We start from the raw sequence: 17,530 nt of genomic DNA, 5'->3' as shown, positions 1-17,530 counted from the left end.
AAGAAAACCTCATGAAGACTCAGAGAAATCAAAAACTCATGCATTGCTGATGGGATATGAAACAGTATAGCCACTGTAAAAGTGTACAGTTCCTGAAAGCGCTAAATAAATAATTACCGTATGACCCAGCAATTCTATTCCCAAGTAAATACCCAAAAATTCAAAGCAGGAACTTGAATAGATAACTGTATGGCAACATTCACTGTAGCATTATTCACAATAGCCAAATAGTGGATGTGAACCAAGATTCCATCAAGAGATGAATGGATAAAAAATAAAATGGTGGCTGGGTGTGGTGGCTCATGCCTGTCATCCCAGCACTTTGGGAAGCAGAGGTGGGCGGATCACCTGAGGACAGGAGTTTGAGACCAGCCTGACCAACATGGAGAAACCCCATCTCTACTAAAAAATACAAAAATTAGCCGGGAATGGTGGCACACGCCTGTAATCCCAGCTACTTGGAAGGCTGAGGGAGGAGAATCGCTTGAACCCTGGAGGCGGAGGTTGCAGTGAGCCGAGATCGCGCCATTGCACTCCAGCCTGGGCAACAAGAGTGAAACTCCAACTCAAAAAATAAATAAATAAATAAATAAAAATAAAGTGGTATATCCACACAATGGATTATTCAGCCATGAAAAGGAATGAAGTTTTGGCACATGCTACAACATGGCTGCACCTTGAGGACATTCTGGTAAATGAAATAAGCCAGACACAAAATAACAAATATTGTATGATTACACCTATATGAGTTAGCTAGGATAGGCAAATTTACAGTTGCTAAAAGTACATTAGAATTTTTTGGGGGGTGAGATGGAATTTCGCTTTCGTTGCCCAGGCTGGAGTGCAGTGGCGCAACCTGAGCTCACTGCAACCTCTGCCTCCTGGATTCAAGCGATTCTCCTGCCTCAGCCTCCCAAGGGCTGGGATTACAGGCACCTGCCATCATGGTTGGCTAATTTTTTGTATTTTTAGTAGAGACGGGGTTTCATCATGTTGGCCACGCTGCTCTCAAACTCCTGTCCTCAGGTGATCCACCTGCCTCAGCATGGCAAAGTGCTGGGATTACAGGCGTGAGCTACCACGCCCGGCAAGTACATTAGATATTACCAGTCGCTGCAGACAGAAGAAATGTAAGATATTATTTAATGGTTATGGAGTTTTAATTTGGGATAATGAAAAAGGTTTAGAAGTAAATTATTTTGGCTGGGTGCAGTGGCTCACACCTGTAATCCCAGTACTTTGGGAGGCTGAGGTGGGTGGATCACCTGAAGTCAGGAGTTCGAGACCAGCCTGGCCAACATGGTGAAACCTCATCTCTACTAAAAATACAAAAATTAGCTGGGTGCGGTGGTGGGCGCCTGTAATCCCAGCTACTCAGGGGGCTGAGGCAGGAGAATAGGAGAATCGCCTGAACCCGGGAGGCGGAGGTTGCGGTGAGCCGAGATCGCACCACTGCACTCCAGTCTGGGCGACAGAGTAAGACTCTGTCTCAAAAAAAAAAAAAAAAAAAAAGAAAGAAATGATTTCACATAAATTTTTAAAGCTAATAATGAAATACCCTAAAAATCACTGAATTTAAATGGGCGAACTGTATGGTATATGAATCATATCTCAATAAAGATTTCTCTTTTTTCGGTCAGACACAGTGGCTTACACCTGTAATCCCAGCACTTTGGAGTTTTGCCTTTAAAAATTGCATAAATAGGCCAGGTGTGGTGGCTCATGCCTGTAATCCCAGCACTCTGGGAGGCTAAGGTGGACGGATCACCTGAGGTCAGGAGTTTGAGACCAGCCTGGCCAACATGGTGAAACCCCGTCTCTATTAAAAACACAAAATTAGCTCGGTGTGGTGGTGGGTGCCTGTAATCCCAGGTACTCAGGAGGCTGAGGCAGGAGAACTGCTTGAACCCAGAAGGGAGAGGTTGCCATGAGCCGAGATCACACCATTGCACTCCAGCCTGGGCGACAAGAGCAAAACTTAATCTCAAAAAAATAAATAAATAAAATTTTAAAATAATTTTACAAGTACAAATACATACATGGTTATGCTATTAACTTACATCTTTGACAAGCCTCGGGGCTTATTTTAAGGCTCACAAAAACAAACTATCTGGAAATAACATAGAAAGATTAAAATCAAACTCCCGGAAATACATATATAGGATAAAAATTAATAGGGAAATGAAAATATTGTCAATAACCACATATTGTTAGGAATTCTACTTACTCGTTTTGAAGGACAGTGTTCATTCTTTTCATCCGTCATCTTTCCACTTTTAAGTGCTTTCCTTGGGTGCTTAATAGTTGTTTTTATGGCAGGTCGACATACATAGTTCTCCAAGTTCTTTGGAGGTTTTTTAGTTCTCTTAGCCTGGAGGCCAATTTTCAATTTTAAATTTCCCTCTGAAAAGTTTGTTTCTTTCACTGAAAACTGTTGCTGTGCATCAGTCAAACCATCATCTTTCCCAGCTTCGATGTTTCTTTCTCGATTCCGTTTGCGAAGGTCCTCTTCCTCCTTTGTGTTTTTTTCTAGCTCTACTTCTCTCTTACTGACCACTGTGCCAGTACTGATGGCAGAAGGACTCTTTCTTGAAAAACCTTCGGAATCAGAACCCAATCCTAACATAGCAGTATTTCTAGGGTCCATCACAAGCGTATGTTATTGCCAAGGAATCTTATGAAAATTTTACAGAACTGTGTTCCATAAAAAACAAGGATCTCCAAAACTCGAAACCAGCATCTTTCTCTGCAGAACAGATCATAACAAAAATTTATCAGAAAAGAGGCAACTACTGATTAACATAAGTAATGGGTATAGGGGAAGACAAGGAGGTCAACAACTACCCAAAAAAAAAATCACAGTTAGATCGAAATGTTAATTCAAAATAGATGTAAATCCATTTAGTTATAAATACATTTAAAATTCAGAATAAGTTTATCATTCTACAGATATCATAAACAAGCCATAGTGGTATGGTGCAAATGCAAATTTAAGAATCACCAAGAAGCTTCTGAAACTTACAGTCAAGCAAACATTGCCTAAAATAAAAATAACTTCATATATTTTCGCACTCATCAGTTTTAAAAGAATATATTCCCCACTCTTCTGCTGAAGTACACTTTTATTTCCTACAGTTTTATTGAAGGTAAAAAATCATCTTTTTTTGATACTCCATTGACTATGTGATTATTACACATTGTATGCCTGCATCAACATATCACGTTCACCCCATAAATATTTAAACACGCTATGTACCTATAAAAATTCTTTTTAAATTATCTCTTAGGCTGGTTTCAGTATTCCAAACTTTTAGAAGAGATTATCAGGCTTTTTGAGGTTAGGACTCTCTGATGCAGGAACTTATGCAGATATTATCTTTGTTGTTAGGATACAATTCAACTCTGAATCATTCACTTGTCCATTCAAAAAATATTTCCAAACATCTATCATATGCCAGGCATCATGCTACACTCTGAAAATACAGTATTCAACAAAATGAACCCAGTTCCTAAATTTTAAGGTTTATACTCTAGTGAGAAGGGCAAACATTAAGCAAATATTTATACAAATAATCACTGTTGTTATAAGAACCTTAAAAATCAGCAATTTATTTTTACAAGTTTTCCTAATAGCAAATACTCAGTAGGCATGTGTCAATTCCCCAAATACACAAAATGTTTTAAAACTAGCGTGCTAATTTATTATTTTACAATAGGTGATACACCTAATCTCAGAATCTCCACAAAGCACTCCCATTTTAAATATAAAGATCCGGGCCGGGCGCGGTGGCTCACGCCTGTAATCCCAGTACTTTGGGAGGCCGAGGCGGGCGGATCACGAGGTCAGGAGATCGAGACCATCCTAGCTAACACGGTGAAACCCCGTCTCTACTAAAAATAGAAAAAATTAGCCGGGCGTGGTGGCGGGCGCCTGTAGTCCCAGCTACTCGGGAGGCTGAGGCAGGAGAATGGCGTGAACCCAGGAGGCGGAGCTTGCAGTGAGCTGAGATCGGGCCACTGCACTCCAGCCTGGGCGAAAGAGCAAGACTCCGTCTCAAAAAAAAAATAAATAAATAAATAAATAAATAAATAAATATAAAGATCCTCAGGAAACCAGATTACCATAAAATCATTAGGGAGATTAGTGAATTTTTTTTTTTTTTTTTTGAGATGGAGTCTCGCTCTGTCGCCCAGGCTGGAGTGCAGTGGCGCGATCTCAGCTCACTGCAACCTGCGTCTCCTGGGTTCAAGAGATTCTCCTGCCTCAGCTTCCCGAGTAGCTGGCATTACAGGCACAAGTCACCATACTCACCCGGCTAATTTTTGTATTTTTAGTAGAGACAGGGTTTCACCATGTTGGCCAGGTTGGTCTTGAACGCCTGACCTCAGGTGATCCGCCTGCCTTAGCCTCCCAAAGTGCTGGGATTACAGGTGTGAGCCACCGTGCCCAGCCAGAGACTAGTGAATATATTAATAAAACCAAAACAAAACAAGTCAGTATTCTTGAAGACTGACAGACTAGTCTTCATGTCAAACATATGTCTGACTCAAGATCTAGAACTAGTATCTGGAAAACGGAGAACATCTTGTCCCTTAGAAAGTTCCATTTATGAAGTAGAATATTTTAAACGATGTGCCCTGAGACTTTTCATTACAACAAGAGAGTAAGATTCTTGGCCAGGCATGGTGGCTCACACCTATAATCCCAGCACTTTCAGGGGCTGAGGTGGGTGGACTCTTTGAGCCCAGGAGTTTGAGACCAGACTGGGCAACATGGCAAAATCCTGTCTCTAAAAAAGTACAAAAATTAGCAGGGTGTGATGGCACACACCTGTAGTCCCAGCTCTCAGGAGACTGAGGTGGGAGATCACTTCAACCTTGAAGGTCGAGGCTGCAGTGAGCTGTGATCAAGCCACTGCACTCCAACCTGGGCAACAGGGCAAGACCCTGTCTCAAGGGAAAAAATAAATAGTTGTCTTATGACTTCTACAAGGAATGTAAGTAAAATACCTCGCCCAATCACTGGCACATAGCGAGGGCTCAATAAAAGGTACTGGCCGGGTATGGTGTCTCATGCCTGTACTCTCAGCACCTTGCGGGGCCAAGGCAGGTGCATCACTTGAGGTCACGAGTTCGAGTCTAGCCTGGTCAACATGTCGAAACCCGTCTCTACTAAAAGTACAAAAATCAGCTGAGTGTGGTGGCAGGTGCCTGTAATTCCAACTACTCAGGAGGCTGAGGCATGAGAATCACTTGAACCTGGCAGGCGGAGGTTGCAGTGAGCCAAGATCATGCCATTGCACTCCAGGCCAGGTGACAGAGCAAGAAAAAAAAAGGTGCCAATACTTTAGTAGTAGTAGGAGCAGCAGCAGTGTTTATAAGTACTCAACAAATATTGGCCGATTGGGTAACTCCTTAGCTTGTTATTGCTCCATTCAATCATATAAACAGCTGGAAAACCAATCTTCCAATCATTTCACTCTGATGATTCTTGTCTACCATTTCATGTATTAACATTTCACAATGGCATTCAAGGCTTTTAATAATCTCACTCTCCTCTAACTATTCAAACTTGTTTATCTTTACTTCCCAACACACACCCACTATCATTTAGTCAATTCACTTTTCTTTACTGTCCCTAACAAATCATGTTCATTTCTGCTTATGTGTCATATAAACATACACACTCTCCCTTTAAACATACAAAGTAGGCTGGGCATGGTGGCTCATGCCTGTAACCCCAGCACTTTGGGAGGCTGACGGGGCGGATCAGGAGGTCAGGAGATCGAGACCATCCTAGCTAACACGGTGAAACCCCATCTTCTAAAAAAAAATACAAAAATTAGCCAGGCGTGGTGGCGGGCGCCTGTAGTCCTAGCTACTCGGAAGGCTGAGGCAGGAGAATGGCGTGAATCCGGGAGGCAGAGCTTGCAGTGAGCCGAGATTGTGCCACTGCACTCCAGCCTGGGCAACAAAGCAAGACTCCGTCCCCAAAAAAAAAAAAAAAAAGTACAAAGTTAGCTGTGCACGGTAGCTCGCACCTACAATCCCAGCACTTTGGGAGACTAAAGTGGGAGGATCGCTTTAGCCCAGGAGTTCAAAGCCAGCATGGACAACACAGTGAGACCTCATCTCTACAAAAATAAAAAATAAAAAATTAGCCAGGTGTGTGGTGTCATGTGCCTATAATCCCAGCTACTCAAGAGGCTGAGGTGGGAAGATGGCTTGAGCCCAGGAAGTTGAGGTTACACTGAGCCGTGATTGTACCACCACACTCTAGCTTGGGCAACAGAGCAAGACCCTGTCTCAAAAAAATAAATACATAATTAGGGAAGGGAGAAAAAATAAATAATAAAATGCTGTGTATAAAAAGTAATTAAAATAGCCCAAATGTTTTTTTAAAAATAAATAATAATTTTAAAAGTTCAAATCCTGCCTGGGCACGGTGGCTCACGCCTGTATTACTGGCACTTTGGAAGGCTAAGGCAGGAAGATCACTTGAGCTTAAGAGTTTGAGACCAGTCTAGCAAACACAGCAAGACCCTCTCTCTACAAAAAATAAAAAATTAGCCCAGCATGGTGGTGCACACCTATAGTCCCAGCTACTCAGGAGGATGAGGCAAGAAGATGGCTGCAGCCTAGGAAATCGAAGCTGCAGTGAGCCATGTTCATGCCACTGGACTCCAGCCCGGGCAACAGAACGAGACCCTATCTCAAAAAGTAAATTAAAAAAATAAACTCTAAAACAAAAAATAAAAAGTACAAAGTCCTATCTTCTCCATGATGGGCTCACAATCCTGAAGTCCAAAAAACTCTGAAATCCAAGTTTTTTCAAAACCTAGTGATAAAACTTGACACGGACCCATTTTAGTCTTAATTACCCTAATTTCCATGAATAATGATAAATTACAATGCAGAAGTATTAATGGGCTTGATTAAGTTAGTAAGGGATGCTACTACTCCCAAACACCACTGTGCCAGTTCACCCAATCTACATTTCTAAAAGCCAAAAAAAAAAAAAAGAAGAAGAAGAAAAATAAAAAAGAAAAACGTGTAACACTTGCAGGGAATTTTTTTAAAAAGAAAAAAACTTACGGCACCAACATTTGGGTAATGGATTCTAGACCTATGTTCTCAGACCTATATTTAAGCTTGCACTGACCTGATCCATCCCTGAATATTTATGATCCATATAAGATCACAATTAGGGCAATTAACTTTTTTTCTTGTTCTGTATTTGTCAGCTATACCCCTCAACAGATTAAGTCCTCCCACCTCCCATCCCACCCCCTCAGATACCAAAATCTGAGGATGCTCAAGTCACTTATATAAAATGGTATGGTATTTGCATACAGCCTATACACATTCTCCTGTATATCTGAAATCATCTCTGGATTACTTATAATACCTAACATAATGTAAATGATATATAAATAGTTATTAAACTGTACTTTAAAATTTTGTATAATTTTTTATTATTGTATTGTTATTTTTAATTTTTTCTAATATTTTTCATCCGCAGTTGGTTGAATCCACAGGTGTGGAATCACAGATAGGGAAGGCCAACTGTATAGTTAAAATATAAGCTTCATGAGGATAGGAACCTCTTCTGGCTTGCTCACCACTGTAACCCCAGCAGCTGAAACAATGAATAGCACAAATTTTAGTACCCAATAAATAGCTGAATAAATGAATGAGTGAATTTTAAGGTTCCTGTAGCTTCTAATACAATGATTGGCATGTAGCAAATGTCTTTTTTCCTGTTTTACATAACTTTATCTTGTGTTACAATGAGAAAACTATACACAAGTTTTTTAATATGTTGATTATATTTCACATAGGTGGTTTTCTGTAAATTTACTAAAATATCCTAATTTCAGCACTAACATACTTCCAAATCATATTTTATACATCTTCTGTCTCTGTACCATCACAGCTAGTCTAAGAAAAACAATAACACTCAATGATCTCATTTTATATTCCTGACCACTAACTCTGAGTAAGCCCTTGGTGCTGCCAATACACTTCCCTAATCCATTCCCTCTACCACTCTCCTAAAAAACTATTTCATCCCATCTCCCCTTTCTTCATTGTCACTAATTTTGCTTCCTATCTGATCACAGCAGTAGTCAGATAGGAAGCAGTAACAAACAGAAGAAAAGTGCCACAAGTGCCCACCATATATCTACCTACCTTCCTACCTGTGTCTGTTCCTATAGTCTGGCTGCCTTCCTATCACAATATATAAACGACCTCTCCTTTCAACCTCTTCATTTAGGCAACTATCTCCTTTCTCTCTCACATCATCCATTTCTCATATTTCCTCTGAATAATGCCAATAAGCCTGAAAACAAAAACATACTATAATATCTCTCATGGAAGAAAATTCCTCTTAGCCGAGCAAGATGGCTCATGCCTGTAATCCCAGCAGTTGGGAGGCCAAGGCGGGCAGACCTCACTTGAGGTCAGATACTCAAGACCAGCTTGGCCAACATGGTGAAACCCCATCTCTACCAAAAATATAAGAAATTAGCCAGGTGTGGTGGCGCATGCCTGTAATCCCAGCTACTCAGGAGGCTGAGGCAGGAGAATTGCTTGAACCCGGGAGGCAGAGGTTGCAGTGAGCCAAGATGGTGCCAACTGCACTCCAGCCTAGGTGACCAGCGAGACTCCGTCTCAAAAAAAAAGAAAAAAAAAATTCCTCTTGACTCCACATCCTCCACCATCTTCCCATTTCTCTGTTCCTCTTCACAACAAAATTGTTAGAATTCTCTATATTGTCTATTCTCCCTGACCTCCAATCCTTGCTTTTTTTTTCTCTTGAACATACTCATTATACTTTCACTGCCACCCCTCCACAGAAACTGCTAGTCAAGGTCACCAACAACCTCCACATTGCTAAGAAGAATGATCAATTCTCAGTCCTCTCATCTTACCTGACCTATCAACAGAATTTGGCACAGCTAAACAGCTCCCTCGCTACTTCACTTGACTTACGGGATACCTTTTTTTTTTTTGAATCAAGGTCTCTCTCTGTCACCCTGGCCAGAGTGCAGTGGCACAATCATAGCTCACTGCAGCCTCAAAATCCTGGGCTCAAGTGATTCTCCTGCCTCAGACCCCAAGTAGCTATTCCAAGTAGCTAGAAATACAGGCATGTGCCACCATGTCCAATTTTTTTTCACTGTTTTAGAGACAGGGTCTCACTAGGTTGCCCAGGCTAGTCTTCAAGTCCTGGCCTCAAGCAATCCTCCGACCTCAGACTCCCGAGGAGCTGGGATGACAGGCACGAGTCACCATGCCCAGCTCTGGGACTCCTCTCTTGATTGTTCTTCCTCACTGGCTAGTCACCCTCTGTCTCCTTTGCAGGTTCTTTCCTTCCTCCATGACCTTTAAATACTGGAGTGACGCAGGGTACCCGGACCTCTTCCTTTTTCTATCTACACTCAGTTCCCAAATGACTAGATCCAGTCTTACGGCTTTAAATTTCATCTAACATTGATGATTCACAAATTTCTATCTTCAGATAGAGACTAGCTGAGACCTCTTTCTGGAACTTCAGATTCACATATCTAAATGCTTACTTGACATACTGACTGGATTGTGTAATAGATAGGCACTTAACATGTTTAAAATCAATTCATCTTTGCTAACTGCCCCAAATCTATTCTTCCTACAGGTTTCATTTCAAAATATGGTAATTCCAAAGAGAAATATTTAGGCCAAAAATCTCTACCCATCCTTAATTGCTTTTTCTCTCAAACCCCTCATGTCCTTTTGGTCAGCTAAGTTTGTCAGCTTTACCTTCAAAATGTATGCAGAATCTAACCAGTTGTCATTACTCTGACAGCTATCAGATCCAAGTGATGATAAATATGTGAATGGATTATTGCAATAGCTTTTTTTTTTCCTTTTTTTAAAGAAAGAGGTTTATTTAAAGGAATTGCTCACATGATTATGGAAGCTGGCCAGTCCCAAAATCTGCAGGGTGGGTCAGTGGCAGGCTGAAGACCCAGGAAGACCCAATGTTTTCATTCTGCTGGCAGACTTGCCTCTTACTGAGGAGAGGTCAATCTTTTGTTCTGTTAATGCCTTCAGTTGAGTAGATGAAGTTCCTCCCCAACATTATGGAGGGTGATCTGCTTAACTCAAAGTCCATTGATATATTGATTTTTTAATATATTTAACTTTTATTCTAAGTTCAGGGGTACATGTGCAGGTTTGTTACGTGGGTAAACTTGTGTCATGGGGGTTTATTTCATCACCCAGGTATTAAGCCTAGTACCCATTAGTTATTTTTCCTGAGTCTCTCCCTCTTCCCACCCTCCACCCTCCAATAAGCCCCAGTGTGTGTTGTTCCCCTCTATGTGTCCATGTGTTGTCATCATTTAGCTCCCATTTATATGTGAGAACATACAGTATTTGATTTTCTGTTCCTGCATTAGTTTGCCAAAGATAATGGCCTCCACTCCATCCATGATCCTGCCAAGTAGATGATCTCATTTTTTTTGTGGCTCCATAGCATTTCATGATGTATATGTACTACATTTTCTTTATCCAGTCTACCATTGGTGGGCATTTAGGTTAATCCCATGTCTTTGCTATTGTGAATAGTGCTGCAATGAAGATACGCATGCATCTGTCTTTATGATTTATATTCCTTTGGGTATATACCCAGTAACGGGACTGCTGAGTCAAATGGTATTTCCGTTTTTAGGTCTTTGAGGGATGACCACAGTCTTCCACAATGGCTTAACTAATTTACACTCCCACCAATAGTGTATAAGCACTCCTTTTTCTCTGCAACCTTGCCAGCATCTTTTTTTTTTTGACTTTTTAATAGCCATTCTGAATGATGTGAGATGGTCTCACTGTGGTTTTGATTTGCATTTCTTGAATGATCAGTGATGTTGAGCTTTTCCTCATGATTGTTGGCTGCATGTATGTCTTCTTTTGAGAAGTGTCTGTTCGTGTCCTTTACCCACTTTTTAATCATTTTTTTTCTCATAGATTTGCTTAAGTTCCTTACAGATGTTGATATTAGACCTTTGTCAGATGCATAGCTTGCAAAATGCAACATGCTTCTAACTGGTTCCTTGCTTCAACCCTCATATCTCTTCCAGTCTTCTCAATTCAGTTGCAGGGTGATCCTTTCAAAGCCTGATTCAGATCATGTCACTCCTCTGCTCAAAACCCTTTCGTAGGCTTCCTATCTCCCTCAAAGCAGAAGCCAAAATTTTTTAAATGGTCTGAAGATCCAATTTAATTTGCCCTAAAGTCCTCTCTACCTCTCTTCCATCGCCTACCAGTCTCCTCACTTAGTTCCAAGAAGGAGGTACAAAAGTTTCCCTTCTGGCGGAGATTGCAGTGAGCCAAGATTGCGCCACTGCACTCCAGCCTAGGTAACAGAGCAAGACTCTGTCTCAAAAAAAAATTAAAAAAATAAAAAAAAAAAGAAGTTTCCCTTCTGTTTCTCAAACACAACAAAAATACTCTTTACCTTGGGACCTTTGCACTTACCATTCCGCTTGACAGAACACCCTTTCCCCAGATAATTGCATATCTTGCTCTTTCACTTCCTTCATATCTTTGTCTAAACGTAATTTTATAGAAGAAGCATTTCCTAAAAAAAACACCTATCCCCCCACCACCCTCTACTCACATTCAGTATCCTATTTTATTCTCATACTCTTCTTACCACCTGGTGTACTATATATTTGTTGTGTACATCTTTCCATTGAAATTTGAACTCTACCAGGAAATAGACTTATCAGTTTGGTTCACTGCTATATCCCAGCACGTAGAACACTAGCTGGCATATAGTAGGTGTTCAATAAATATTTGTAGAATTAATTCCCTGACTTATGTGGGTTATATTTTACGAGCTTCAAATTGTCCCCTTTCTAGGCCGGGCTCAGTGGCTCACGCCTGTAATCCCAGCACTTTGGGAGGCCAAGGCAGGCAGATCACTTGAGGTCAGGAGTTTGAGACCAGCCTGGCCAACATGGTGAAACCCCGTCTCTACTAAAAAAAAAAAAAAATACAAAAATTAGCTGGGCATGGTGGCACGTTCCTGTAATCTCAGCTACTCAGGAGGCTGAGGCAGGAGAATTGTTTGAACACAGGAGGTGGAGGTTGCAGTGAGCCAAGACTGTGCCACTGCACTCCAGCCTGGGTGACAGACCAAGACTCTGTCTCGGGAAGGAAAAAAAAAAAAATCAAAAAATTAGCTGGGCATGGTGGCACGTGCCTATCGTCCCAGCTACCCAGGAGGCTGAGGTGGGAGGATCACCTGAGTCTAGGAGGTCGAGGCTGCAGTGAGCCATGATCACAGCACTGTACTCTAGCCTGGGCAATCAAACAATAAGCTGGGTATGGTGGGACACACTTGTAGTCCTAGCTACTCCAGAGGCACTCCAGCCTGGCCAACAGAGTGACACTCTGTCTCAATCAATCAATCAATATTAAAAAATTAGCTGGGTGTGGTGGGACACACCTGTAGGCCTAGTTACTCTGGAGGCTGAGATGAGAAGATCACTTGAGCCCAAGTGTTCGACACTGGAGTGAGCTAGAATCGTGCCACTGCACTCCAGTCTGGGCAATAAAGAGAGACCCCCATCTCAAAAAACAGATGTAACAAAAAACCCACAACATTTTACAATTTGAAAAAAAAAAAAAAGAATTGCTTTTATATTCATTACTCACAAATGCATACATTTTAAATTTTCCCATTACAATTTTTGTAACAAAAGAATTCCATGTCTTAATATGTATAACTGCAAAATTTATATGTATAAATGAAGAATTTCAGCATTTTTCCAAAGAATTATTTTTTTTTTTGAAACAGAGTCTCCCTGTCACCCAGGCTGGAGTGCAGTGGCGTGATCTTGGCTCACTGCAACCTCCGCCTCCCGGGTTCAAGCAAAGAATTCATTTTTTATCTGCACTTAATTCCCTTTCAAAACATTACAGAGAAAGGTTTGACAGAAACATGATTCTCATTTTAAAAATGAAAAAAAATTAAAAAACTTAATCCAAGTGACACATATTATTACATAAATAGCAGAGTACCAATAAACTGAAAAGAGATTTGAAAACATTTATTTTCCCCCCTAAAAATGTATATGAGAAGACAGAAATACTACATTTCCCTAACATGATCAAGGAGAAAAACGAACAGTATGCTTACAGGCATATTTTGAGAATCCATTTAGGTAGTAAAACTGGAAAATCATGATTGGCAAACCCCACATACCAAATTTAAGAGTTTCTAGTCAAGATAAACCCAAATTCTGAAGATATTTCACAACAGAGTGCTTTTTGTCTGCTGAATGTAAACTGCTTGAAAAACAGTCCCTACAGCAGCTGCCAGAATGCTGTTTTTTGAACTTTTAAAGCAATGTTCTTTGAAAATATCATTCTTTCAGCTTTTGGAAAAATATCTAAACAATCTAGGTTTTCCATCCAGGGGCAAGGATGCCATGTTGTAACACAACTTATTTTGGTTTCTACTACAATATATTCAACTTAAAATACATTTCCAAGGAAAAACACAGACCTAAGATTGCTAGAATCTCTTCAATCAAACAGGCAAACTCAATATTCATCTCACATGCAATTTTGGGATTTATGTTTTCAAATCTCTGGAACAATGTGGAACAGTCTGGTCCAAATTCAAAGGAAAGTAACACTGTACCTACAGCATTAAATACTTTTGCACAAATCATTACAGCATTAAGTAAACTCTTTAGAAAATTACTAACTATATATTTTTAAAAAAGGAAATTACTAATTATATTAATAGGACATATACATTGTATAAAAACAAAGTATGATAATCTAACAATATGTTAAAAACTACCTACAAATTTACAAATACATATTCTCTACAAAATGAAGACCTCTATCCACCCCCACACCTGCCATTCTAATCCCACATCCAAGTAACAAACAGTGGATTTGATAAAAATTAACTAATACACTGCTATTAATATAGTGGTCTGGGCTGGGCATGGTTGCTCATGCCTATAAATCCCAGCACTTTGGGAGGCTGAGGCGAGTGGATCACCTGAGGTCAGGAGTTCAAGACCAGCCTGGCCAACATGGTGAAACTCCATCTCTACTAAAAATACAAAAATTAGCCAGGCGTGGTGGCAGGTGCCTGTCATCCCAGCTACTCAGGAGGCTGAGGCAGAAGAATCACTTGAACCCAGGAGGCAGAGGTTGCAGTGAGCCGAGATTGTGCCACTGCACTCCAGCCTGGGCAACAGAGCGAGACTCTGTCTCAAAAAAAAAAAAAAAATTATATATATATATATATGCACACATATATATGTGTATGTATATATATGTATGTATGTATATATGTATATGTATGTATGTGTATATATGTGTGCATATATATGTGTGTGTGTACATATATATGGAGAGAGAGAGAGAGAGTGTGTGTGTGTGTGTGTGTTGGTGGGGAAGGTCTGGTCTGAGATACAGAACTACTCTGGAAGACAACTATGTTTGGAAATCATTTTATATGTAAATACCCCATCTATTTTCAGGGGTAGAAAGGGAATAGCCATGCTTTGATGGAACACTATTCAGCAAAACAATATAAAATCAACCAAATTTTTTTAAGAACTACAAATGAGTCCTCACAGTGAATTTAGCATCAGTAAAAGTAATAAAATACTTACTGAGTTCTTAGTATGTACAAAGCTCTATGCCAAATGTTTTACATATATTATCTCATTTAAGGCTCACAATCAGCATGTGGTAGTTACTATTATTATTCCCTTTTTAGAGATGAAAAGACAGGCTAGTGGCCAATAAAAGGCAGAAACAGGTCTGTTTCGCTCCTCTTAACCACTATGCTTTGCTGCCTCCCAAAGATCATCTTTAGGCTGGGCATGGTGGCTCACACCTGTAATCACAGCACTTTGGGAGGCCGAGGCGGGTGGATCATGAGGTCAGGAGTTTGAGACCAGCATGGCCAATATGGTGAAACCCCGTCTCCACTTAAAAAAAAAAAAAAAAAATTGGCCAGGCGTGGTGGTGCGCATCTGTAGTCCTAGCTACTCGGGAGGCTGAGGCAGAAGAATCACTTGAACCTGGCAGGCAAAGGTTGCAGTGAGCCCAGATCGCACCGCTGCACTCCATTCAGCCTGGATGACAGAGCGAGACTCCGTCTCAAAAAAAAAAAAAAAAAAAAAGATCATCTTTAGTCTCGATCTTATTATTTCTCTCTGCTACATTTGGCATATTTGCTACGTTTGAAACTCTTTGGTTTCTATGATACATTCTACTGGTTCTCCCAACACCTCTCCAACCATTTCATCATTTCCTTTATGGATTCATCATTCTTAATCTATTCCTTCATTCATTCAACAAATGTTTTCTGAGAGCCTCAAAATATGTTTTGAGAATTGTGACACACACTGTAGATACCGTCATGAGTAATACAAACATGGTCCTTGGTCTCATGAACTTTAAGTGCTTTCTTTCCTTTAAATTTTTTTATTATTATTTTTATGTATTTATTTATTTATTTATTTTCTGAGAGTTCCCAGCTGCTTGAGCCCAGGTCAAGGCTATAGTGAGCCATGGTGGTGCCACTGCACTCCAGGCTGGAAACAGGCCGAGATCCAATCTCAAAAAAGAAAAAAAAAAAAAATTTGGAATTCACAAAGAAGGTATTAAAGGGCTCTGAGAAGGACAATAACAAGATACAAGCCTACATTTTGAGAAACATCTGTTTGCTGAGGAAGGAAGATTATTACAAAGACAGCAAAAGTTGGTTCTGGAATACCAGTCATAATATCAGCATACTAGATTAGGATGGTAACACTGGAAATAGAGAAAAACGGGTGTATTTAAGAGACATGTTAGATATTTGTCAATATAATGTGAGAGGATGAGGGTGGAAAAAACTGAAGACTTGAGCAAATCGTAAATGGTATGGTGGTACCATTTGGAGACTCATTCAACAAATATTTACCGAGTTATATATCAAGAACTGGAGATACAATAGTACAAAATATAGACAAAAACCCTTGCTTTGTGGGGCCAATATTCTAGAAGTATGCCAGGATGAGACAGAAAGGGAAGATCAAAGGGTTCAGTAATAAGTACATTAAATTTTAGGTACCTGTGAAACATTTAAGTGGAAAGTCAAAGAGAGAGCTGAAAATATATGTATATGCTATATACAGAGGGAGGCAGTGTAACAACATACAAATGAAAAAGTTAATGTAATTTTATAAGATTTTTAGCCTGGAAGAACAATGAAGAACAATTCTTTTTCTTTTTAGATAAGTAAACCTATTTAAAATTGCCATGTTATAGATTAAACAATGCAGGCAGATTGTTAGCTTAAAACAAGTAAAATCTGGCCAGGTGCGGTGGCTCACACCCATAACCTCAGCACTTTGGCAGGCCAAGGCAGGTGGATCACCTGAGGTCAGGAGCAAGACCAGCCTAGCCAACACAGTGAAACTCTTTTCTCTACTAAAAATACAAAAATTAGCGGGACATGGTGGCACACGCCTGTAATCCCAACCACTCGGGAGGCTGAGGCAGGAGAATCGCTTGAACCCAGAAGGCAGAGGTTGTGGTGAGCCAAGATCGTGCCATTGCACTCCAGCCTGGGCAACAATACTAAAACTCCATTTAAAAAAAAAAAAAAAAAAAAGTAAAATCTAACTTGTCTTATCTGAGGATTTTTTTTTTTTTTTTAAGACTGGGTTTTGCTCTGTTGCCAAGACTGGAATGCAGTGGCATCTTCTTAGCTCACTGCAGCCTCAAACTCTGGAGTTCAAATGATTCTCTCACCTCAGCCTCCCGCGCAGCTAACAGGGGGCAAGCCATCATACCTGCTCATCTACAAGTAATTTTTGTTTTCCTTTGTGATCTTTATTAAACATGGCTAGAGACTTTTTATTTCTAAACATTACAACATTATTTCTTAACATTAAAAACCAGTTATAGGCTGGGTGTGGTGGTTCACGCCTGTAATCCCAACACTTTGGGAGGCCAAGGCAATAGGACTGCTTGAACTCAGGAACTTGAGGCCTCAGTGAGCTAAGAAAATATCACTGCATTTCAGCCTTGGCAACAGGGCAAGACCCCATCTCTTTAAAAAAAAAAAAGTATAAATTAGTGACACAAGATTTTATTTAAAAATGTATAGCACATTAGGCCAGGCATGGTGGCTCACACCTGTAATCCCAGCACTTGGGAGGTTGAGGCAGGCAGATCACCCGAGGTTGGGTTGGGAGTTTGAGACCAGCCTGACCAACATGGAAAAACACTGTCTCTAATAAAAATACAAAATTAGCCAGGCGTGGTGGCGCATGCCTGTAATCCCAAGCTACTCAGGACGCTGAGGCAGGAGAATCTCTTGAACCTGGGAGGCAGAGATTGCAGTGAGCCGAGATCGTGCCATTGCACGCCAGCCTGGGCAACAAGAGCAAAACTCCATCTCAAGAAAAAAAGAAAAAGAAAAAAATTTATAGCACATTATTCATTTAAATTTGTG

The 17,530-nt window shown here is 40.4% G+C and overlaps 1 protein-coding gene across 15 annotated transcripts in view; it reads right to left on the bottom strand.

Moving 5' to 3' along the window:
• ASH1L (ASH1 like histone lysine methyltransferase) overlaps window positions 1-17,530 on the bottom strand; it is a 228,048-nt gene that overhangs the window by 183,737 nt on the left and 26,781 nt on the right. For all 15 annotated transcript variants that reach the window (XR_010157608.1, XR_010157610.1, XR_010157609.1 and 12 more), the window contains exon 2: window positions 2,228-2,746. Coding sequence is in view for 12 of the 15 variants with exons in the window: in XM_054672121.2 (XP_054528096.1) it covers window positions 2,228-2,647 (420 nt within the window). In the remaining 3 variants the exon portion in view is untranslated. The remainder of the gene's footprint in view (window positions 1-2,227; window positions 2,747-17,530) is intronic.

Source organism: Pan troglodytes, chromosome 1, assembly GCF_028858775.2.
Source record: "Pan troglodytes isolate AG18354 chromosome 1, NHGRI_mPanTro3-v2.0_pri, whole genome shotgun sequence".
In the NCBI taxonomy this organism is placed as follows: domain Eukaryota; kingdom Metazoa; phylum Chordata; class Mammalia; order Primates; family Hominidae; genus Pan; species Pan troglodytes.
This window is presented reverse-complemented; position numbering and strand designations above follow the sequence as displayed.